Here is a 25,566-nt window from a genome sequence, read left to right as displayed (position 1 = left end):
CCCCGTGCGTAACCCGCGCATCATACTGGCGACCTGGTCACGCGCCACTGGGATCAAAATCCTGTTTGGTAAGGATTCCTTGGTAATAGAGGAGTTGGAGAGTGTTCCCAACTTGAGAGGGCAGCGAAGAGCCAGATGGCCCGGATTACCGCAGCAGAGGCAGAGGCCGGACGCTCGACGATGCTGTTTCTCAGAGGGGGATAGCTTATTGCTGCCTAATTGCATGGGTTCCGGAACATCAGTAGCGGAAATCTCTGGAAAAGAGGAGTGAACAAGCTGTGACCTGACGGATACCTGACGAAGACGTGAACGCTCAGATCTCCTCTCCTGCAGACGCTGGTCCACACAAATGCAGACCGCTATAAGCTCCTCCAGGTCAGCTGGGTGCTCCTGCGTGGCGAGTTCATCCTTCAGTTGTTCTGAAAGTCCCTGCCAAAAGGCTGAAGAAAGAGCATCGCTGTTCCACCCTGTCTCCGAAGCGATTGTCTGGAATTCCAAGGCATACCTGGCCACTGGACGGTTCCCCTGTGTGATGTGAAAAAGGGAGGAAGCAGCAGTAATTTTACGACCTGGGGTGTCGAAGACACGTCTGAACTCTTCAGTGAATTGCCCAATATCCTGTGTGTGATCCCTTCTCTGTTCCCAGATGGGAAAGGCCCAAGCCAACGCGTCACCTGTGAGCAGTGAAACAATATGGGCTACTTTAGATCTTGGTGTAAGGAACCGGGAGGGTGTCATCTCAAACTGGATAAAGCGCTGGTTGAGGAACCCACGACATTCTAAGGGATCTCCAAGGGTACTGGTTGGGAGTGGGGAGTCGTGGTTCAGAAGAAATGGGGTTAGCCGGAGGAGTGGAGAGAAGGTGGGTATGTTAGCCTGTAGTACTTGCATTGAGAGTGTCTGAAGGGCCTTCTGTAGGGAATCCATGCGACAATCAGACTGCTCTAAGTATTTCTCGAGTTTGGAGAACATAGCGGCATGAAATGCCACTATATCTCCCACCTCAGCGGGGTCTATGTTTGTGGGGCTGAGCATACTGTTACGCTGTGCTCACCACAAACAGGACGAGACCCCGGAATTGAGATGGGAATAAGTAAACACCAGCCACAGACACGGAAGCCACGTCCGGAGTGTAGGATAGTCTTGGTAGCCGGGTCTGGAGTGGAGAGGTCAGGGTAATTGTATACTTGCCAGGTTCAGTGCAGGAGAGGTCTGGAGAGTGGAAGGTACTATGCCAAGGTCAGGGTTGGAGAGAGCAGGGTAGTTGAAGTTCAAAGCAGTGGTCAGGGTATGAGAAGAGCGAAGAGTCAAAGGCAGCCGAGTTCAGTATTCCAGATAAGCGGGTGGTCAAAGGCAAGCCGGGTCGGTACACAAGGGGTTAATCTAGGTAGCAAGGCAACAGGACAGGGACAAGGCCGGATCAGCAGAGGCAAACACAGAGTAACACAATCTATGCTCAGCCAAAGTGACTATGGCACAGATGAGCATATATAGGCTTGATTAGCCAATCCCCATGGAGGGGTGGAGCGGAGTAGCGGCCTCCGCAGAAGCCTGTGATAGACTGGAACCAATGAGCAGGAGCAGCTGCTTATATCAGCTGATGATGTTGTTGCCACGGAGCTTGGGGGTGTGGCGCACATGTCACTGGGAGCATGCTGTGCGTTTCGGAGGCGGAGCCCGAGTCCGCAGTCAGGTGACGAGTCAGGTGACGTCACCACTGCGCGCAGTGCGTGTCAGAGAGAAGTACGGGTTGAAGGTGCCCCGCACGTGTGCGGAGCTGTGCAAGAGGAAGCGCAGGGTATGCGCGCGTCCGTAATACTCACAATGTCACAGTGATGCGTGTTGTAGTTGTATTGGAGAACAAAACGGCATGTTGAAATGTAGAGGGTATCAAGTTTGCTAAGGTGGGTTTGGGGTGCCGAGCCGTATACTATGTCCACATAGTCGATAATTGGCATTAGCATCTGCTGTGCGATACGCTTTCTGACCAGCAGACATAGGAAGGATTTGTTCCTGTAAAGTACACCTAGTTTATCATAGGATTTGGATGTCAGGGTATCAGTGTGCATCCCAAATGTTAAATGGGAGTCAAACCATATGCCCAAGTATTTAAAATTAGTAACAGGAGTTAGGGTGGTATTAGCGTTGGTTCTGATCTAGAGCTTAGTCATTGGAAGCTTTAAAAAAGTAGCCTTGGTCCCAAATACCATTGTTACAGTCTTGTCAGGGTTTAAAAACAGTTTGTTTTGGGAAATTCAATTTTCAAGTCTCAAAAAGTCAGATTGAAGTATGTGTTCAAGGTCGGAGAGGCTAGGGCTGTGTGCATATAAGATTGTGTTATCTGCATGCAGGTGTATTGAAGCTCCCTTACAAGCTGTAGAAAGATCATTGATGAACACTGAGAAGAGTAGGGGCTCCAGAACAGAGCCTTGCGGGACACCACAGGTGATATCCAAGGGGTTGGAGTTAGAGCCTGAGATAGACACATGTTGGGATTCAACTGATAGGTAGGACTGAAACCAGTTTAAAGCATGTTTCCCTATTCCAGAGCACTGGAGTTTGTTAAGCAGGATAACATGATCAACAGTATCAAAAGCCTTTGCAAAATCTAGGAATATTGCACCAGTGAGTTGTCCCAGTTCCATTCCACACTGGATTTCATTGCAAACTTTTAGCAGGGTAGTTACCGTGGAGTGCTTGGGGCGAAAGTCAGATTGGAATTGGCTAGGGCAATTTTTCTTGGTATAGTAATCACTTAATTGGGAGTGAACACTGTCACAGGAGACTTGGCAATTTATACCTTTTTACCATGATCATGCATTGAGCAAAATAAGTTAATGAAATAAATTGTAAATTTACTCACAACAAAAGGCACACACACAATGATAAACAAACAACAGCAAAAAGACACACTTACATGGGAATTGGGGTAACAGCCTAGACTCTCCTATGTGCAGGAAATACTAACCCTGATAACAGTTGCAAAAACAGGACAGAAAATATTCCAGGCAGCTTTCGCTGAAGCAGCCGTTTCTTGCTGGAGACTTGAAACTGGAAACGTAGAATCTGAGAATCTTAGAGGACTGGAGAACTAACTATCTGATGGGCGTAGGGGTTTTTAATACTTCTGAGTTTCATTCAAAAAAATACTATAGCCCAATCCAAAGCGTGAGAAATTTATCCGCAGCCACTCAGAGCAGGGCTCATCTGGCTGATGATGTCAGAGGCAGGGGGCGTGTTGAGCTAGCTTGAAAAAATGGGTGGGCGGGAAACATGAATCAGCCAATTGGAAATGTGCCCACCAGCAGCATCTTCCCCCCAGCTAACCCATTGTCAGCTCCACCAAGTCTGGTGGAGCACATGGAAATGCAAAGAGTGTTCATTGATCCCAGGACGTGGATACTTGAGTCCTTCCCTCCTGTCCAAATGGTCTTGACACCTGAGACATCCTCTGGGGCTTTCATCTCCAGATGTCCTGCCAGACCTTCTGGCACCAATTGGTAGCCCCAGTGGCCTGTCAGAGCATTGGTTCTCAAAGTCCCAGCTCATCTCTGCACAAGCACAAATGTTTTAAAACACACAATTTAATAAAATATACACTAAAAATATCCTAAGTTTTGCTGGTATGGGGAATAGAATAAAACAAGACACTTTTTTTCTTACTAGCCATATTCCCCACACATTATAAAATAGACTTAGGACTGGACTTTACAAGCCCCCTTACAACCTTGATGGTTGGAGTAGCCCCAGAACCTGTAAGCAGGTTCTGGGTTACCTGTACATTAACTGGGTATCCCCTGGGGACCCTTATAGTTACAGGGATAATTTACATCCCTTTGCACCATTTACCTTTCTGGGCAGTGCTGGAGCAGGAACCCCTAGTGGTGAGTCACGCAAGCATTTTCAAGGGGAGATATTAACGAGACACTGTGTCTACATGCATCCAGAAATCCGACCTGATTCCTGGGTACATTTTTAGGGGAACCAGCAACTCTGGCCCCTAACTAGAGACACAATCTAACAACACTTTCTCCGCAAACCCCCCCCCCCCCGAAAACACATACCACAGCAATCCCTGCTTTTTGGCATCCCTGGAAAGGATAAAAACACAAACATTCTTTATTGTCGCATAATTACAGGTAATGCTTTTACAACAGTTGGGTCCAAGACCTGACACTCCTGAACCCCAACACATGGATCAATGGTAACCAAACAGGCTTAACCTTTATTAGTGAGTGTAGACGGACGTTCACAGAGGTACACAATTGGAGACTTTATAAGGTGAAATTATAACGAGGCTTTATTGTGCCTTTTCCTTAACATTAGGAAACCATCCAAACAAGGGGGAAACACAGCTTCTATTCACTTGGGAGTGGTTCTAGTAAAATACCATGCAATTCACAACTCCCTTAGTTAAGCATGTCTCCCAGCCCCAAACACATAGCATGAAATGAACAGATATAAAAAGTCTTGTAATAAAAGTCTTATCTGTTCCTTGTAGTTTGGAGGGAAAATCTTCTCTGTTCCTGGTTCAGCTCCCTTCCCTCAGGGTGTGTCAGCATTCAGGTTTAGAAGTTTTCCCTGTGTCTTGAAAGCAGCTATGTTGTGTCTTCTGGCAGAGCTCAAGACAGGTTATGAGAGTAAAGACAATCTCTGCTCTCTCTCCCAAGTTCAGCTCAGGTATGAGCTAAGGAGACACCCTTCCTGTCTCAACAGACAGGCTTTTGTAAGCAATCTAAATCAGGCAGATGGTGTTTATTAATTGACTACCAGCAGTTAACCACCACACTGCTAGATTAAAGGCACATTACTTGAACAGGGATTACTCCCCTGTTACATACCTCCCCTGTTTGTGGGAAGCTCGGGCTTGCCACGGCCAAAGCCCATCCTTCCACTCTCATTCTAGATATCTCTGTGACTTGAATGAGAGTGGATGGAGGAAGAGAAACCTCAGTCTTGCTGGGATTGGAGCCCTTTCTCCAGTTTATTCGTGTCTCCTCCTGAAGGTGCTTGAGATCAGCACCCCTCAGTCGCTCGAGGAGGACTTTTTCCAAGTATAGTCTTTTTTCTACGTGCGCGGTCATGAGATTTCCCTCGCGTCGGGTGCTCGTCTTATTGTAGGCATATTGTATGGCAGCAGTTGCAGAGCGTTTAAAAGCAGCCCTTTGAGTTTTCCGCTCTTGAAGCTGTCTCTCTGCCCTTTTCCCACTCAATGGGGTTGCTAGTTCAGCCTCTTTGAGATTAAGTTGCAATTCCACACCCACTTCCAGAGAATGTCCCATCTTTTCAGCTTCATCAGCTAAGGATTCTTCTGGTTTTAATTCAGCACATGTACCTTCTTTTGTTGCCTGGTGGGTGGCTGAAGGTTTTGCTAGTGCTTGTTTAGGTGGTTCAAATTTTGCAACCTTGTCTTTCAGATGAGCGGTATTCCCAGCTCTCACTGTACCCTTGTCTTCATGGGTTTTTGAGGCTGTGGGATACTGACGCTTAGTCAGGGTCAATACTTGTCCTTGTAGGACTGTAATCTCATCCGCGAGAAATCCCTGTTTTTTGAGTGCGTCTTGCAAGTCTCTTCTCATGGAATTTATCTGCATGCTTTGCTTTCTCTGAGCTTGCTTCCACATTTTTATTGCATTGTGAAGCACTATGAACTTCTTTGCTTGGGCCACAGTTACTTGTTTCAGTTTCTGGACCTTCTTGTGCTCCCTTTTGTGCCGCGTCACCTGGGTTCTAAGCTTGGCTTTTAGCGTTGCTTTGGTAATGCTCAGGGTAGCCTTCAGTTTCTCATGCTGCTTTGCGGGGACATACTGGGTCATCAGACGTTCCTGCAGCACTTGAATTTCTTTAACAGCCTGCAGATTGTCATCCTGCAGAGTTCGCTGATTCTCCTCTGCCTTCTCGAGGTGCGTACGCAGACCTTGCAGTTGGTTCTGCAGTCGGTGCTCTGCTTCAAACTTCTCACCTTCCAGAAGTGTATTTATTTCCTTAAGCTCGTGTAGCTTTTCATTCTTTTCCTTGACTTCGTCTGTCAACTGAAAATTTTCTTCTTTGAGTTTTAATTTTTTTCTTTGTAATCTTAAATGTTCTCCTTTTTCAGTCTCTGTACTATTCAGGGCCTCTTTGCAGTCCTCCTTCCATTTACGCACATCTGCTTTGAGACTGACAGTCTCCTGGAGTGAGACATCCGTCTCTAGGTTGAGGGTCTGAAGCTCCTTCTGGGAGACTTGGGGATTTGTATTAAGATTGGCAATCGTTTCTTTAGAAATGTCCAGCTCCTCAGTGAGACTGTGTAGTTCCTTTCTGGAAACTTCCAGGTCTGTGCGGCAGCTGTTGGTCTCATGATGTGAGGCATCCAGTGCTCTGCGGAGTGTCTGAACCTCTTTCTGAGATACGTCCACCTCTATCCGGACACTGTTGACCTCCTGTTGTGAGGCATTCAGCTCTATGCGAAGAGTGTGAACCTCTTGCTGGAAGACTGTCATCTGCTTCAGTGCCTCCTCATACTTCCGCTTTAGCGTAGCCACCATTTTATCAGATTGGCTCTGCTTTTCATTCATGGCGGAAATAGTAGCATTTGCAGTATCTAGCTCAGTCTTGAGATCGTCCAATTCTGTCCTGGCTAAAAAGTACATAGTGAGCACATATTCCTGTAGCTTCATGTTATTTTTCTGTAGCTCTGTGTAACCATCTTCCTTTTGTTTCAATTGTTCACGGTGCATATCACAGTTATGCCTGGCATTTTTCAGGGCATCTTCAGGGCTGGTCAAGGGATCGTCACTCACTGGTTCCGGCTCCACTTCCCTGGGATGGTTGGTTGAGGGTTCCTCACTGTTGGCACCGGACAGACACTTCTTTGGGGTACACGACTTCTGCCTTGGGCCCTCTGGATATTCAGTTAACCGCAGAACGAATTCTCCATTGTCAGGATGTGCTCACCACAAACGAGACGGGACCGCGGTGCTGAGGTGGGAAAGGTAATTACGCCACCCACAGCCACGAGGGCACGTCTTGATTGAAGAATGGTCTGGGATTCCGGGATCGGAGTAGGAGAGGTACGGATGGTAGAGGGTGCGGTAGCCAAGTCCAGGGTTAGAGAGAGAGACGTTGTCGTTTACCGTAAGCCAGAATCCGAATGCCAGAGATGAGGAGAGTCGTGATGCCGTATGCCAAGTTCGGGATGCCAGAGGTGCAGGAAGACGTAGCAGAAGCCGGTCCGGTACACGAGGAAATCTGTGGAACAGAACTAGGGAGGCAGAGAGTGATGAGAACAACTGGTTCTATGCTCAGCCGACGAGTTAATGAATCTGAAGGGTATATGTAGGTATGAGGAACCAATAGCCGAGTAGCAAGGTGGGGGTGTGTGAATGGGCCAGGCTGAGACAGGGATAGGTCTAGATGAGTTCCTGGAGGAGCTATAAATCCTAGAAGTATTGGTGAATTGTATTGTGGCATTGCAAAAGGGTACTGTCTCTTTAAAGGGTTGGTGCGCCCCTGTGTGGCCGCGCCTCCCTGTGGCAGCGTCTATAGCTGCGTGCGCGGACCCACGCCCTGAACCGAGGGCAGAAGAAGAGACTGGACGTGCGCGCGCGCATAGGAGGACCGGAGCTCGGCGCCATGGGGAAGGAGTCCCTGCGAGCCGTGGGAGACCCAGACAGAGCCGCGGCGTGACTCCTGCTTCCTTACAGTACCCCCCCCTTCAGGGGCGACCTCTGGGCGTCCATGACAAGGCTTGGAGGGATTCCTATGATGGAAAGCCTGAAGAAGGCGAGGTGCATGAAGATCCCGATGGGGAATCCATGAACGTTCCTCACGTCCGAACCCCTTCCAGTGAACCAGGTATTGTACTCCTCCTCTGGAGATCCTGGAATCCAAGATAAACTGGACCTCGTACTCCTGTTGACCGTGAATCGTAAGAGGAAGTGGAGGAGAAGTATTCTTGGAAAAGCGAGGACTCTGAAATACTGGTTTAAGTAAGGATACATGGAAGACCGAAGGTATTTTCATCGAAGGTGGAAGGCGTAGATGGTAAGCCACAGGATTAACCCTCCTAACTACGGGGAAGGGACCGAGGAACTTGGGAGCAAGCTTCATGGTAGGAACCTTTAGTCGGATATTCCTGGAAGAAAGCCACACCTTGTCTCCTGGAACAAACTCCGGTACTTGACGTCGAAGGCGATCTGCCTGGAGTTTCTGTCTCCCTGTAGCTACCTTTAAGTTCTCCTGAATCCTTGTCCATAAGTCTTTCAGCCGGGAGATGCACTTGTCCACCGCTGGTACTCCTGAGGATAGGGAGGAGAAGGGTAAACGAGAAGGATGAAAGCCACAATTAATAAAAAATGGAGATTCTTGAGTGGAATCATTGCGAAGAGAGTTAAGAGCAAACTCGGCCCAAGGAAGCAAATCCACCCAATCCTGCTGCGTATCGGTTATAAAACATCGAAGATACTGTTCCAGGTTTTGGTTGGCCCTCTCCGTCTGCCCATTGGTCTGTGGGTGGTATCCTGAAGAGAATTGAAGTGAAATCCCCAATTTTCGGGAAAAGGCACGCCAAAATCTTGATACAAATTGAGATCCACGGTCCGAAACAATAGTTGCTGGCACCCCGTGAAGACGAAAAATCTCCTGAATGAAGACATCCGCAAGGCGGGAGGAATTCGGAAGACCCCTCAAAGGCACAAGATGCGTCTGTTTGGAAAAACGATCAATGACCACAAGAATCGTATCCTTTCCCTTGGAATCTGGAAGCTCCACAATGAAGTCCAAAATCGCCTTAAGTTTCTCTGGATCCATATTGAAACCGGAATCAGAAATAACGTAACCCAAAAACGCCACTGATTTGAGATGGAACTGACATTTCTCCAATTTCGCAAAGAGATGGTTCTCCCGAAGGCGTAACAACACCTGTTGAACGTGTTTGATGTGCTCTTGAGTGGATTGAGAAAAGATAAGGATGTCATCTAGGTAAACAATAAGAAATTTGTTAAGAATGTCCCGAAAAATCTCGTTGACAAAATCCTGGAAAACTGGTGGTGCGTTGCACAGGCCGAACGGCATCACCAGGTATTCGTAGTGGCCGTCATGAGTGTTAAAAGCAGTCTTCCACTCGTCCCCCTCTCGTATCCTTACTAAATTGTAGGCTCCTCTCAGATCCAACTTAGAAAAGATAGTAGCTCCCTGGAGACGATCAAATAGTTCCGGAATCAAGGGCAGAGGATAGCGATTTTTGCGCGTGATGTTATTCAAACCCCGGTAGTCAATGCATGGACGGAGAGAACCGTCTTTCTTTTTGACGAAGAAGAAGCCTGCACCAACTGGGGAAGAAGATTTTCTGATGAAACCCCTTTCTAAATTCTCAGCGATGTAGGTACTCATGGCTTTCGTCTCTGGGAGAGAGAGCGGATAAGATCGTCCTCTAGGAAGAGGTGCTCCAGGAAGTAGGTCAATGGGACAATCGAAAGAACGGTGCGGAGGTAGTATCTCGGAACGTGCCTTGTCGAACACATCGCAGAATCCCCAGTACTCAGAAGGTAAGGAGTCGACCTTCTCTGGCAGAGTAGACAACCCACCAATCCTCTGGGAAATCCTGGTACAGGTTTTGGCACACGAAGTGGCCCACTGGATGGGTTCCCGATCCGTCCAGTCGATGCGAGAATTATGGAGTTGAAGCCAAGGAAGACCCACAATCAGCTTAGCAGAGGGAGAGTGGATCACATCGAGAGTAATGAACTCCGTATGGAGATCGAAGAACTGTAGTTGTAGAGACACCGTCTGTAGCGTGATAAATGCCAGTTGTAGAGGTCGACCGTCAATGGCTTCCAGACCTATTGGCATCTTCTTGGTGACAAGTGAAATATTGTTTCGCCTAGTGAAAGTCTCATCGATAAAGTTACCAGCGGACCCAGAATCAATTAACACTCGCGCTTGAGCGTGAAACCCCTCTCCAGACAGTGTAATAGGCAACATTATCCTGGTGGGAAGTATGTCCTTGATAATAGGAGAAAGGATAAGAATTCCCAACGAAACTCTCCGGGATTTCATTGGGAGTTGGCGTTTCCCGGCTTGTGAGGACACTGGGGTAGCGTGTGACTGGAGTTTCCACAGTACATGCAGAGACCGGCATTACGCCGACGTTGTCTCTCGGCAGGAGACAGCTTGTTGCCCCCCAACTGCATTGGTTCCGGAATATTCTCGGAAGAAGGTAACGGGGAAATGAAGGAAGGAGCAAGGTTTCTTGACACCCGTTGTCGGTAACGAGAACGTTCGTATCTCCGTTCCTGTAGACGCTGATCTACTCGAACCGCCAGGGCGATTAACTCCTCTAAATCAGTAGGACGGTCCCGTGCAGCGAGCTCATCCTTCAGGGACTCAGACAGACCCTGCCAAAACGCAGAAGATAGTGCTTCATTATTCCAACCCGTCTCACCGGCAAGAGTGCGGAACTCCACGGCATACCCGGCGACGGTACGATCTCCCTGGGTTATGTGATGAAGAGCCGAAGCTGCCGTTAACTTCCGTGCCGGGGTATCGAAAACTCTTCGGAACTCCTCGACGAAGAGATCGATGTCCTGGGTGAGAGGCCCTTGTTGTTCCCAGATGGGAGAAGCCCATGCCAGGGCCTGGTCGGTGAGGAGAGACAGGATAAAGCCGACCCTGAAAACGGAAGAGGCAAAACGAGAGGGAGCGAGACGAAATTGGATGAGGCATTGGTTAAGGAAGTCCCTACATCCTTGGGGATCTCCACCATAGTGTTTGGGAGGTGGAATACGAGGTTCCAGTGCAAACGGAGGGGTTGGAAAGGGAGTTGCAGGTGCAGGGGAAGCTCCGGGTGAAAGTTGCCGAGTGAGAGCTCGAACTTAACCGTAAGGGAGTTAACACTTTGCTGCAACGTATCTGTCCGTCTATCCGTTTGTTCCAGATAAGTCTCTAGTCTGGTAAAAAGTGCAGTATGGGCATTAATAGTGCGCTCCACCTCAGCGGGGTCCATTTTTGGTGGGCTGAGCATAATGTCAGGATGTGCTCACCACAAACGAGACGGGACCGCGGTGCTGAGGTGGGAAAGGTAATTACGCCACCCACAGCCACGAGGGCACGTCTTGATTGAAGAATGGTCTGGGATTCCGGGATCGGGGTAGGAGAGGTACGGATGGTAGAGGGTGCGGTAGCCAAGTCCAGGGTTAGAGAGAGAGACGTTGTCGTTTACCGTAAGCCAGAATCCGAATGCCAGAGATGAGGAGAGTCGTGATGCCGTATGCCAAGTTCGGGATGCCAGAGGTGCAGGAAGACGTAGCAGAAGCCGGTCCGGTACACGAGGAAATCTGTGGAACAGAACTAGGGAGGCAGAGAGTGATGAGAACAACTGGTTCTATGCTCAGCCGACGAGTTAATGAATCTGAAGGGTATATGTAGGTATGAGGAACCAATAGCCGAGTAGCAAGGTGGGGGTGTGTGAATGGGCCAGGCTGAGACAGGGATAGGTCTAGATGAGTTCCTGGAGGAGCTATAAATCCTAGAAGTATTGGTGAATTGTATTGTGGCATTGCAAAAGGGTACTGTCTCTTTAAAGGGTTGGTGCGCCCCTGTGTGGCCGCGCCTCCCTGTGGCAGCGTCTGTAGCTGCGTGCGCGGACCCACGCCCTGAACCGAGGGCAGAAGAAGAGACTGGACGTGCGCGCGCGCATAGGAGGACCGGAGCTCGGCGCCATGGGGAAGGAGTCCCTGCGAGCCGTGGGAGACCCAGACAGAGCCGCGGCGTGACTCCTGCTTCCTTACAGTACCCCCCCCTTCAGGGGCGACCTCCGGGCGTCCATGACAAGGCTTGGAGGGATTCCTATGATGGAAAGCCTGAAGAAGGCGAGGTGCATGAAGATCCCGATGGGGAATCCATGAACGTTCCTCAGGTCCGAACCCCTTCCAGTGAACCAGGTATTGTACTCCTCCTCTGGAGATCCTGGAATCCAAGATAAACTGGACCTCGTACTCCTGTTGACCGTGAATCGTAAGAGGAAGTGGAGGAGAAGCATTCTTGGAAAAGCGAGGACTCTGAAATACTGGTTTAAGTAAGGATACATGGAAGACCGAAGGTATTTTCATCGAAGGTGGAAGGCGTAGATGGTAAGCCACAGGATTAACCCTCCTAACTACGGGGAAGGGACCGAGGAACTTGGGAGCAAGCTTCATGGTAGGAACCTTTAGTCGGATATTCCTGGAAGAAAGCCACACCTTGTCTCCTGGAACAAACTCCGGTACTTGACGTCGAAGGCGATCTGCCTGGAGTTTCTGTCTCCCTGTAGCTACCTTTAAGTTCTCCTGAATCCTTGTCCATAAGTCTTTCAGCCGGGAGATGCGCTTGTCCACCGCTGGTACTCCTGAGGATAGGGAGGAGAAGGGTAAACGAGAAGGATAAACGAGAAGGATGAAAGCTATTGTGGCATTGCAAAAGGGTACTGTCTTTTTAAAGGGTTGGTGCGCCCCTGTGTGGCCGCGCCTCCCTGTGGCAGCGTCTGTAGCTGCGTGCGCGGACCCACGCCCTGAACCGAGGGCAGAAGAAGAGACTGGACGTGCGCACGCGTGAATAGGAGGACCGGAGCTCGGTGCCATGGGGAAGGAGTCCCTGCGAGCCGCGGGAGACCCAGACAGAGCCGCGGGTGAGTAAGGAGCACGCCGTGCACGGCGTGACTCCTGCTTCCTTACATCCATTTTCTCTAGGCTGCAGGGCAACTCGATCCCCCTTTACCTCCACAGGATCTGCGGACGTGTCTGTTCCTTCCACGGTAAGTGAAGAACCGCTTTTCTTTTTCCGCTTTTTTGTTTTGGATGACTCTGTCCCATCAGGAATACTGGGGTCTCCTTCTTTATTTGATACTTTAGCAGCTTCATTATATACGCCAGGCTTTTCTTGCAGTTGCTTTAGCTGACAGAAATATTGGGTGATCTGCTGCTCCCGCTCTTTCTCTTGTCGACCATATTCGTCATCACAGAGGGCGGTCTTTTCTGTTCGTGCCGAGTTCAGGCACCCCCACCATTCTTGGGGTGTTTTGTGGTTGTGACTCGGTTCGGGTTCCCCGTAAGAGATGTCTTCCTCTTTATTGGACTGGAAGGGCCACTCTTCCGTGGGGTAGGATTCATTACAGGAACGCTGCATCTTGTCCTCCATTTTTAGGCAATCAGGTGTAATTTTCTTCCTGACCTCAGGAGGCGCTATTGCAGCTGTTGCCACTGTATTTGCTAGAACCCCCAATTGTGGTAGTCCTACAGATGGGCATATTTTGCTTGTAGAGGTCGTAGCTCTCACAGGCATCTCTGTAGACTTTTCTTTCTTGGGTAATTTTTTTACAATATCAGCAGTGCTGTGCATGCATTTTCTCTTATCAGGTATACAAGATGTGCAGTTGCTAGGTAAAAACGTCTATTTGCTTTACACCGTTTACTTGCTAGGTGTAATCTCTCATTAGGTATACTGAATGTGTGGTTGCTAGGTAAAAAACTTCTGTTTGCTTTACACCATTTACTTGCTAGGTGCAATACCTCCGCTTCAGCAACAGAATTTGGTTTTCTGCCTGAGTTCAGTAATTTTCAGTCTCATCTTTGGGTATTATGGCATTCACACTTCACACTTTGGGTGTCTGTTTTGCTCCCAAGATATATATAGGCAGACTTTTTTACTTGCAGAAAAAAAAACATTCTTTGCAGTGGACTATTTCTTTCATTCCCGGCAGGGTGACTCAACACTCAGCAATTGGCTTTGAAATACATTTACACAGTTCAGCAATCCCTTTTTCCCCTATAGAGCAATTTTACACTCAGCATTTGTTTGCTAAAAATTCCCCTGCTTCAGCACAGTCTTGTATCAATTTTCACACTTTTCTGCATATACTCCATTCACAGCTGGTAGCCCTATGCGGTGTGGCAACCTTTATTTGCAAAATCAGTACCACTCGTGGGTCACCATCTGTATTCACTGCTTCAGCGAAACTTTTGAAAACAACAAACACCTATCCCTTTTTTTTTTTTTATTACTTAAATTTTTATTAAACATTTTTTTTTCATACAAAAGAAAAATTAACAAAAGGGGAAGGGATAGCATTTGTAAAAATATAGCATTGTACACAACAATTTAACTGTCACATATATCACTCTGTTCCAAGTATTCTAATCTATGTATGGGGATATACCTGCATGGCGAAACCAAGGAGCCCAAATCTCAGAGAATTGTGAGGTCGAGCCATTCAGATAGGCTGAGAGTTTTTCCATATAAACTATATGCCAAATTGTATTGTTTATTTGGTTTAAGGATGGGGGGGCAGGTTGTTTCCAATTTTTGGCAATTGTACACCGTGTAGCATTTAACATTTGGGTTAGTACTCTAGCTTTTTTTCGGGGAATATTGGCTATTGGCTTGCCTAACAATATATATACTGGGTCATGTGGGACAGTGATATCTAGGATCTTGTGTATTAAGGTGAACACTTCTGTCCAAGTTTGTTGGATTTTGGGACATGACCAGAATATATGCAGAATATCCCCAACTTCGCCACAATCACGCCAGCATAGTGGGGAGACCCCTGGGAGAAAAGAGTGCAGTCTGGCAGGAGTCATGTACCATCTGTATATTAACTTGTAAATATTCTCTTTTATTACAACGCACGATGAATTTTTGGAGGCAGCTTCCCAGATGTCTTTCCAAATATCGAGATCTATACAGACTTTAAGATCTTTTTCCCAGGATACCATATAGTTATCGGGGGTTTGGTTGCTCTTGATAGAGGATAAACTTTGATATACTCTGGAGGTAATGCCCTTCATATGGGGCTGGTGTAGACACCAGTCTTCAAATAAAGTCAAAGCCTGGGGTTGACCTGACTTGTAGACTGATTGGATATAATGCCTAACCTGGAGAAATCTGAAAAAGTCGGCCGTGGGGATGTCATAATTCGTTTGTAAAGAAGCGAATGGGGGGACTTTCCCTTGAGTGAGAATATCCTTGACTCTCGTGAGTCCTTTTTGAACCCAGGTATGGGAGAGTGGGTTTTCTGTGTAAAAAGGAAGGGAGGGGTCCGAGAATAGGGGTTGCATGAGGGAAGGGGAACCAGTTAGTTGAAACTTGGATTTGAGGGAGTCCCAAAGATTACAGGCAAAGGATATCACCGGGTTCTTGAGACTCTCGGGTGGTCTAGACTTTTTGTTGAGCCAGAGAAGATTTTTTATTTTGCATGGGGAACAGATCAAATCCTCTATCTCGACCCACCTCCTTTCGGATGTGTTTGAATGCCAGCTAACAAGTTGCCCTAATTGAGCTGCTCTATAGTAGTTTTGTAAGTTCGGAAGAGCTAAGCCTCCTTCTAATTTGGACTTATAAAGAATATCTTTGCGGACTCTAGGTCGCCTGTTTTGCCAGACAAATTTCAAAATTTTCTTCTGAATATTGTTTAGATCTTTCTGACAGATTTTAACCGGGAGGGTTTGGAAGAGGTAGAGGAGTCGAGGTAAAATGTTCATTTTAATAGTGGTTATTCTCCCAAACCAGGATATTATATATGGGTTCCAATTGGCTAAGTCCTTGACTATCTGCTCAAAAAAGGGTTTAAAATTTGCGTTGTATAGGGTCGAATAATGTTTTGTTAGTTGCACCCCTAGATATTTAATATGGTTCGCATTCCATTTAAAGTCAAAATTTAGTTGGAGTAATTTTACTAATTCTTTAGGGAGGTTTAAACTAAGGGCCATGGATTTGGAATGATTAATTTTATAACCTGAAAGTGAGCCGAATTCTGATAATACATGGAAAAGGTTAGGGAGGGATGTGAGGGGTTTTGAAAGTGTCAATAGAATATCGTCCGCAAAAAGAGCTATTTTGAATTCTTCCTGGCCAACAGAAATACCCGCAATATTGGGGTTCATCCTTATCTGGCATGCTAATGGTTCTATGGCTAAGGCAAACAATAAAGGTGAGAGCGGACAACCCTGCCTGGTTCCATTTAATATTGGAAAGGGGTCAGACAGAGAGCTGTTCGTCCTTACAGTGGCCGTTGGTGTGGAGTATAGTGTGTTTATACTATTTAAAATTTTGGCTGTGAATCCCATCTGCGAAAGCGTAGCTGACATAAACTGCCAATCTAATCGATCGAACGCTTTTTCAGCGTCTAGAGAAAGTAATAGAGATGGGCACTTCGTGAGATTTGCTACGTGTATTAGATTCACTGTCCTCCTTGTGTTATCAAGGGCTTGTCTGCCCAGGACAAACCCCACCTGGTCCGGATGAATCAATTTAGGGAGGATACTATTTAATCTATTGGCCAGAATCTTTGCGTATAGTTTTAAATCTGTATTTAATAGCGAAATAGGTCTGTAGCTAGAGCACAGCAGGGGATCTTTCCCCTCTTTGGGGATTACCACTATGGTAGCTTGAAGCATGTCTCTAGGAGGGGGAGCGCCTAGTGTCATCTCATTGAAGACTTTGGTAAGAAATGGGAGGAGAGTTGTGGAATATTTCTTGTAATAAAGATTAGAGAATCCATCCGGACCAGGGGCCTTCCCAATTTTCAGGGATTTTATTGCTTCCATAATTTCCAGGGGCTCTATAGTTTTTTCAAGGTTTGTGATGTCGTTTGGATCTAGAGTAGGGAGTCGGCATTTTGCTAGATAATTTCGAATTTTTATTGCTCTTTTCTCTTTAGCCGAGTCTCCCACTGGGCCTGGTAGATTGTAAAGGGATGTGTAGTAGTCCCTAAATGCATCGCTTATGATTTTGGGGTTGTGAGATACTGAGCCATTTTTAGTGTAGATGTTGTGAATTTTAGCCTTAGCTTGTTTTTGCTTTAATTTGCGTGCCAACATTCTATCTGCTTTATTACTTTTTTCATAGTACTTCTGTTGGCTCCATCTTATAGCTCTTTCTGCGTTTGACACTAACAAAAGGTTTAGTTCGCCCCTCACTGAGATTATCTGCCTGTAATTTTTCCGAGATGGATTTGACTTGTGGGTAGATTCTAGTTCTGATAATTTTTGTGTTAGTGTTTCAATTTGTTTTGTTTTTTCTTTTTTTTTCTGAGAAGCCAGGGCAATCAGTTTGCCTCTTATCACTGATTTGTGGGCCTCCCAAAGGGTAAAAGAGGAAACCTCTGGGGTATTGTTTAATTCAAAATATTGGGCCAGTTCTTTTTCTATTAGTTGGAGATTTTGTGGGTTCAGTAGTAGGGATTCATTCAGGGACCATGACCTTGTTTTATTTTTGGACGTGAGGCCAGCCAATTTGGTTATAAGCGTAGAGTGGTCTGACCAAGCAGAGGGGGCAATTACTGCTGAGGAAATATTATTGCTAATTTGTTGGTCTATTAGGATATAGTCAATTCGAGAATAGCTATTATGGGGGTGAGAGAAAAAGGAGAAATCCTTTACATTGCTATTGACTAATCTCCAGGAGTCTACCAACAATAGATCCTTGGTCATAGATACAAGTCCCCGAGTGGGGGGGGCTATTTTTTGTGGCGGGGGGGGACTAGGAGATTTATCTAGATTTGGGTCCATAATTGCGTTTAGATCTCCTGCTAAAATTAAAAGACCTTTCTGGACAGAGAGAATTAAATTTGTTAGTTCCTGGAAAAAGGATTCTTGATTTTCATTGGGGGCATAGGTGTTGACTATTGTTATATCAGTGGAGTCCAGTGACCCTGTAATAATTAGAATTCTCCCAGCGTGATCATTTTTAATTTTGTCTACTTTGAAGTTTAAATTTTTATGGAAAAGTGTTGCTACGCCATTTTTTTTCGTGGGAGCTGATGAGTGGTAGATTAGGGGGTAGTCATTGCTGAACAGCAGCGACTGATCCTCTTTTTTCAAATGAGTTTCTTGTAGCAAGATTATATCTCCTGCGAGTCTTTTGGCTTCCGAAAGAGCAATACGTCTCTTTCGGGGGGTGTTTAAGCCCTTGGTGTTTTGGGATATTATATTAATCGGCATGGTGGTGGTTCAAGGTTCTATAATACAAATGAACAGAGTGATAACTTACATACAGCTGAAGAGTCGGTACATCCGTCTTTGGAAACAATCTGGTATGGGAACATATACAACGAGAGATATACATATTATTACATGGTAGTGGCAAATGCTTGCAAAACTTGGAGGAGGGGAGGGATAGAGAGGGAGGGGAGGGGTAAACCGAGGACCCCGGCTTCCAAACATTGTTTGGGGGGACCAGCCATGGTAGGACCCGTGGTGCAAGTCTCTCGCACTCACAGGTTAAATGAACGTGAGGGGGGCGGGCAGTGGCCCAGCGGCTTGACGTCGCAGTGCTCCGTTGTTTAGGAGCTAAACTTTCGAAAAGGGAAAACAAAATCACACCATGGAGTACGGGGTGGGTTGTGTGTGTGATCTTACACATCAGGGAAATAAAAGCAAGAATGGGGGGCATTAAACGTTATAACTGTTTACAGCAACATGTCTTTTCTCAATTTTAAAGGCATTGAGTAGGGTTGACTGGCAACTATAGTTTGGCAGACTCTGCATTCGTATTTTACAGGGGGAGAGGGATAAATAACATGGAAAAATTACCTAAAACGTAACCTTTAATATTTTAACCTGTAATAGAGAATTGGTAGCTGAACTTTTGGAGACCAATTCTATTATAGACAACATATAAACTTATATTACAAATACAATTTTGTCTAGAAAACAGTTCCAAACAAACATTGTATGTCAGTCCTTTTAAGTGTTCGGATTAGTTCAAACTGATTGTCCAACTTTGAATGATTCGAACTTGTGGGTAACTTGGGAGAATAGTTTCACAATGAACAAGGAAATAACCTAGATTTTGGGACTTGTCGTGGTCATTGTGGCTTGACCGAGTTGGTCGATGTGTTCCAGGTACCTCAAATGTTGGTTAGTTTTTAGGTGGGTTACTGGAGTGGGCCACGTCTCGGTGAGTACCTTAAGTCCAGACCACGTTGTGGCTTGTCTGCCATCTTAAATGGGTGTTAAATAAGTATCCAGCTCTAGTTCTTCAAGTGGGTTGGGTCTTTGCTCGCCCAGAGGTTGGTGTTTTCACCCATGCCTGGCGTTGTGCCTTAGGTGAATGACGAGGCTTTTAAGAGGCCTCCGGATCCTCTGGTTCGAGTAAGCCCAATGATCGTAGTTTTTCCTCACCTTCTTCAGGTGAGAGTAGGATGTACATCGTCTCTTGATGAGTGAACAAAATTTTGCACGGGAAACCCCAGCGATAGCGGATTTTATTGTTCCGCAGTGAGTTGGTGATCTGCGTGAACATTCTCCGTTTATTCAGCGTGGTTTGAGCCAAGTCCGGGAAGATGAGGAGTGGAACATTATCCTGCTCTATCTTTGGGGTGGTTCTAGCGGCTCTCAGTATTTCTTCTTTAATACGGAAATAGTGTAGGCGAGTGATCACATCTCGTGGCTTTGCTGGGTCTAGGCCTTTCGGCCTAGGAAGCCTATGGGCTCTGTCCATCTGAAGTTTTTCATCCGATGTTTCGGGTAACAGGGACATGAAAAGCCGAGTGAGATAAGCATCCAATTGGGCATTGTCCACTTCTTCCGGGATACCTCTGATCCGTAGGTTATTGCGTCTTGACCGGTTCTCCGTATCTTCCAGTTTTTCGAAGATAGTTTTGACTTGAGTTTTTAATTCCTCGATGTCTCGCATTTGGGTCTCCTGTGCAAGGGCGGTGTTATCCACTTTCTCCTCCAAGTCCACAATGCGGTCACCTATGGACGCAATCTCCTCTCTGATGCTGCGGCGGAAGCTCTGCATCTCAGAGTGGAAAGAGCTTTTTAGTTCTTGTACAAACCCCATCATTTCTTTGCGGGTAAGTGGAGCGTCCGTCTCTTCTCCAGAGTCTAGATCTGAATCTGCGTCTCCGCCTGCGGTAGACGCTGCTTGATCTTTGGTATTTTGTTTTTTGAAGAAAAGGGATGCCTCACGTCTGGCCACCGGTTTTTTTTGTTTAGTGGATGGCATGTTTGTTGTTTTTTCTTGGTAAGTTTTTTGACTTTGAATAGAGCAGAATGTATTTAGGTGATGTAGCACAAAAAAAAAAAAAAAAAGAGAAACGTTAAATTGGAATAAGCCCCCTCATTCCTATGGAGACCTGATCACACAAACATTGGAAGCGGTTCCATGGTTGCTTTTAATTGAGCCTTTGTTCCATGTGATTTTGCTCTCCCCCTTCTCATCTGGGCCGATTTTAGAGACTGTACTGGGCCCAGTGGAAAGTTAATGGAGGATGTTGGGGCTCCCAGTGAAAATGGTTTGTAGGGGAGGGAGAGTGAGTGAATTTTCATTAACACTTTCTTCCAGCTCTTTATTTTCAGTGTCACTTTATCTTTTATTTACGTAAATGCAGTTTGTGCTGTTTGGGAGGAGCAAGGTGGCCGCCAACCATCTCTTAACAGTGTCTGTGTTGGTTGGGTGGACCAAGATGGCCGCCGGCTACTCCCAGCAGTGATGTGCCAGATGGGTGAACCAAGATGGCCGCCGGCTACTCCCAGCAGTGATGTGCCAGATGGGTGAACCAAGATGGCCGCCGGCCACCACTCAAACAGGGCCGCGCTGAGTGGTAAGTCTTCCCCCCTCTGGGTGGATCGTCCCCCCCCTTCCTCCCACGGAGCTCACAGGGCCCTGGAGCCACAAGGGAAGGCACCCACTCCGGTTCCGCCGCGCCTCCGATCGGCAGCTGTCGGCGCCTCACACTTTAGCCGGCGCCATCTTGCTACTCCGGCAGGGCACGGGCGTGTGGGGATAAGTTTATTAGAGAGGGTTATGTGAGGGGGGGGCGAGCGGCGACCCCCCGACTGCAACGGCGCACCTCCGCCTAGCTCGGTGAAGCGCAGGGACACCCCTTACCTCCTTCCGTGAGTCCGGAATCGGCTGTTTCTAATGCAGCCTCCCGGTCCCGGCGGCCATCTTGAGATCAGCTTGGAGGCAGAGGGGGAACCCGCGATCGATTTGGCAGCCGCGGGGCCAGTTCCAATTACGCTGGGGAGAGCCCAAAGGTGTTGTAACTTGTGCCAGACCGTGGCAAGTGTGTTTTGGGGTGTTTTGCCTCCCGATCTTCGGGTTTGATCGGGTATAGGTGTCGGTTTCCTTAGGAGCAGAGCAAGCTGCGACTAGCACGCTCAGACCCCTGGCCACGCCCCCCACCTATCCCTTTTTAAGGGCTGACTCACTTCTTGAACCCTGACTATGGCTGGAAGGCAAAACCCCTATTTCAATGACCATATTACACTTTGTGATAGGCAAATAAGGTTTTGCTGCTTCAGCAGTCTCTCTCCTCTTGGGATTGGGGAAAAGAGTCCATCTGTGGTTTTGTAAGTTTCAGTGCAGTGTAAGTTTCAGTGGTGTGTATCACTTTAACTCTGGTCTCTGCTGCATGAGATTTTTTTTTTTTTTTCTAAGTTGCTCAGACTGTTTGTAGGCAAAAAGCATTAAAAAAAATTTCACATAAAAAATCTCCGGTCCTCTTTAACTTCAAAGACACCTCTCGTCCCACTTCGGACACCATATGTAGACGGACGTTCACAGAGGTACACAATTGGAGACTTTATAAGGTGAAATTATAACGAGGCTTTATTGTGCCTTTTCCTTAACAGTAGGAAACCATCCAAACAAGGGGGAAACACAGCTTCTATTCACTTGGGAGTGGTTCTAGTGAAATACCATGCAATTCACAACTCCCTTAGTTAAGCATGTCTCCCAGCCCCAAACACATAGCATGAAATGAACAGATATAAAAAGTCTTGTAATAAAAGTCTTATCTGTTCCTTGTAGTTTGGAGGGAAAATCTTCTCTGTTCCTGGTTCAGCTCCCTTCCCTCAGGGTGTGTCAGCATTCAGGTTTAGAAGTTTTCCCTGTGTCTTGAAAGCAGCTATGCTGTGTCTTCTGGCAGAGCTCAAGACAGGTTGTGAGAGTAAAGACAATCTCTGCTCTCTCTCCCAAGTTCAGCTCAGGTATGAGCTAAGGAGACACCCTTCCTGTCTCAACAGACAGGCTTTTGTAAGCAATCTAAATCAGGCATGTGGTGTTTATTAATTGACTACCAGCAGTTAACCACCACACTGCTAGATTAAAGGCACATTACTTGAACAGGGATTACTCCCCTGTTACAGTGAGTCTAGCTACCTCCTCACCATCACAAACCCATTTTTTCCATGACTTTGGATAGTATTGGGAGAAGAGAGATTGGCCTGTAGTTGACTGTTTTTGTCCCCACTTTTGAAGATTGGGACAACTCTGGCAGTTTTCTAGGTCTTAGGGATTTGGCCTGCAGACCAGATAGAGTTGACCATGGAAGCAATTGGTTTGGCAATGGCTGGGGCAACAAGTCTTATGAACTTGGATTGCAGTAAGTCAGGTCCACATTGGCTGCTTAGTTTTAGTTTGAGGAGCGCTTGTGTAATCTCCTCTTCGGATACTGGGACAAATTGAAAATTATGAGCAGTGTTGGGAGAGGGATAGATAAATATTTGCTCTACTAGTCATACATGTTGTTGGGAGGGGGCATATATAGTACCCTTTTTATGGTTATGTTGAAAAGTGGTACAAAACCTTACAGTATATTAATTTAATCACAAAACTCTGATTTCCCCCTTCGAGTTTAAACCTTTGATCTTTGGTAATATGTCTGGATGGAGTTCCATCATAAACTATGTCCATCTTACTGTAGATTTGGTTCTTTTGGCAGCCAAAACGAGCTGTTATAACTAATTGGATACAACGCCCCCGCCCCTTCTGTTAAAATGGACAGATTTTATTTTTACAATTCTCTTCTGAGATTAGATGCTTGTTCCAACTTGGAATACAGAGCAAAAAATAGTTTTTATGAAATGGTTTCCATACATAAAGTGGCTGTCCCTCTATACAGATTTAAATATTTTAGATACACTGCGTGGTCTCAAACTCAAGTTTGACATTTATGGCTAGGTTGCTTGGTCTGATATAATTTTATATTTTATTTTGTTTAAACCACATCAAGGTATTGATTGTGTTTTGTTTTATATTGTTGTGATTTAGGCTTTATATTTCCTTCTGTTTCATTTTATATTGTTGGTCTACTTTTTTTGTTGTTTTGTGTAATATTGAAATGTCTGTTCCCCTTTCAATGCTCACTGGAGTAGCTCGGTGAGTAAAGGCACTGACTCCGAATTCAAATCCCAGTGTCCCGGCTCCATATTACTTTGGCCAAGTAACTTTATCTTCCTCGTCCCGTGTACCCAAAAATATATTGTAAGCTCTACGTGGCATGAACTCATAAGGCCTGCAAATTTCTATGTAAAGTGCTCAGTATGCTGTCAGTGCTATACAAGAAAAAACTATTATAACTATTATTATAACTACATTGTTTGTATACAGTTCTCTAATAAGACAGTTAAGAAAACATGCAGGTTATACTCAGTTCAGAGTTGAATAAACATGTAATGGTTTGGGGGGGAGGGGGAGAGGATCACATTAGACGTGCCCCTCGTTAAGATTTGGCGGGAAGTACTCTGATTGGGCACTTCTCCTCATACTGTACTTGGTACAATGACACAGCCATGATGATACACCCATCGGTATAGCAGAGAGCCTTTGTGTTCCCTTCCCTCTCATAACTCCTTTATATGCCTGCGTCCATGACATGCATATACAGGAGGTGTCAGACACACATATACAGCAAGGGGGCTCCCCACGTTGAGCAGATTGAGGCCTCCGGGCGAAGTTATTTGTAATATAAGCCAGCCCAGCTCTTTTTCCAGGGTGTAGCAAGATGGCGGATTCCCGGGACGTCATATCCCCGCGCTGTCAAAATCCACAATATTGACAACAAAGGCAGCTTTATTGTTTCGAGCGAATCCGGGATGTCGGTGAATTATGCAGCTGGTCTTTCCCCGTATTCGGACAAGGGACGGTGCGGCCTACCGGAGGTGAGAACCGGGGGAGGAAGATACCATTTATAGAGATTTCAATAACCTTACATTAGACACATTCCGTGGTACAGGGAAAGGATGGGAATAGGAGAGCGAGGCAGTACAGTAAATATGGGGAGGAAATCGCTTGCAAACCTCTCGGTGATCCATATCTACATCTTTCACCTCCCCATGTGTCTTGAACCTCCTTTCAAACCATTTTCAAAATCTCTCCTTCCTATATGTCCCCCTCTCACATGACCCCTCACCCTCCCACGTGTCCCCCTCTCTCACCCTCCCACGTGTCCCCCTCTCTCACCCTCCCACGTGTCCCCCTCTCTCACCCTCCCACGTGCCCCCCTCTCTCACCCTCCCACGTGCCCCCCTCTCTCACCCTCCCACGTGCCCCCCTCTCTCACCCTCCCACGTGCCCCCTTCTCTCACCCTCCCACGTGCCCCCTCTCTCACCCTCCCACGTGCCCCCCTCTCTCACCCTCCCACGTGCCCCCCTCTCTCACCCTCCCACGTGCCCCCCTCTCTCACCCTCCCACGTGCCCCTCTCTCTCACCCTCCCACGTGCCCCCCTCTCTCACCCTCCCACGTGCCCCCCTCTCTCACCCTCCCACGTGCCCCTCTCTCTCACCCCTCCCACGTGCCCCTCTCTCACCCTCCCACGTGCCCCTCTCTCTCACCCTCCCACGTGCCCCCCTCTCTCACCCTCCCACGTGCCCCCCCTCTCTCACCCTCCCACGTGCCCCCTCTCTCACCCTCCCACGTGCCCCCCCTCTCTCACCCTCCCACGTGCCCCCCCTCTCTCACCCTCCCACGTGCCCCCCCTCTCTCACCCTCCCACGTGCCCCCCCTCTCTCACCCTCCCACGTGCCCCCCCTCTCTCACCCTCCCACGTGCCCCCCCTCTCTCACCCTCCCACGTGCCCCCCCTCTCTCACCCTCCCACGTGCCCCCCCTCTCTCACCCTCCCACGTGCCCCCCCTCTCTCACCCCTCCCACGTGCCCCCCCTCTCTCACCCTTCCACGTGCCCCCCCTCTCTCACCCTTCCACGTGCCCCCCCTCTCTCACCCTCCACGTGCCCCCCCTCTCTCACCCTCCCACGTGCCCCCCCTCTCTCACCCTCCCACGTGCCCCCCCCTCTCTCACCCTCCCACGTGTCCCCCTCTCTCACCCTCCATCCTGTGTAACTCAATGCATCTCCTCTCCCCCCCTCAACCTTTTTGTACTTAATTTCCCCCCAGGTGTTTGACTCCCCAGAGGAGCTGCACAGGAAGGTGGAGGAGCTGGCTAACATGATCCGTGCGGCATCAAATGTGGTGTTCCACACGGGAGCCGGGATCAGCACCTCCTGTGGGATACCAGACTTCAGGTCAGAGATCCTCTGAGCACAAATCTGATTTAGGTGCACTCACAAGATATCAGCTACATGTGCTTTGTTATCCATTGCCTGAAGGGATCCCAAAAATCCAATCCTACAATAGGGAAAAACGGCACTCTTGAGGAGTTTATAAAAATATAAAAAATGCAGATTTACTGTGAAATCCCACACATTACAAGTGACAGGGAGAGGGTGACCTATGTGACACTGACCTCTCTTCACAGCCGAAGTCTGATCTCTTTCCATCACCTGTGAGTGACGCTATAATTGTATAAAATCTGTATGTAC

At 47.3% G+C, this 25,566-nt stretch overlaps 1 protein-coding gene across 2 annotated transcripts in view; it reads left to right on the top strand.

Annotated features, from left to right (window-relative positions):
* The window catches only part of SIRT6 (sirtuin 6), a 36,630-nt gene that overhangs the window by 7,633 nt on the left and 3,431 nt on the right, over positions 1–25,566 (top strand). For both annotated transcript variants that reach the window (XM_075611349.1, XM_075611348.1), the window contains exons 2-3: positions 23,739–23,906; positions 25,142–25,269. In XM_075611349.1, the coding sequence (XP_075467464.1) occupies positions 23,841–23,906; positions 25,142–25,269 (194 nt within the window). In that variant the 5' untranslated portion in view covers positions 23,739–23,840. The remainder of the gene's footprint in view (positions 1–23,738; positions 23,907–25,141; positions 25,270–25,566) is intronic.

Source organism: Ascaphus truei, chromosome 8 (assembly GCF_040206685.1).
Source record: "Ascaphus truei isolate aAscTru1 chromosome 8, aAscTru1.hap1, whole genome shotgun sequence".
Classification (NCBI taxonomy): Eukaryota; Metazoa; Chordata; class Amphibia; order Anura; family Ascaphidae; genus Ascaphus; species Ascaphus truei.
Note: the sequence above shows the minus strand (reverse complement) of the source record. Positions and strands in the feature narration are given on the sequence as shown.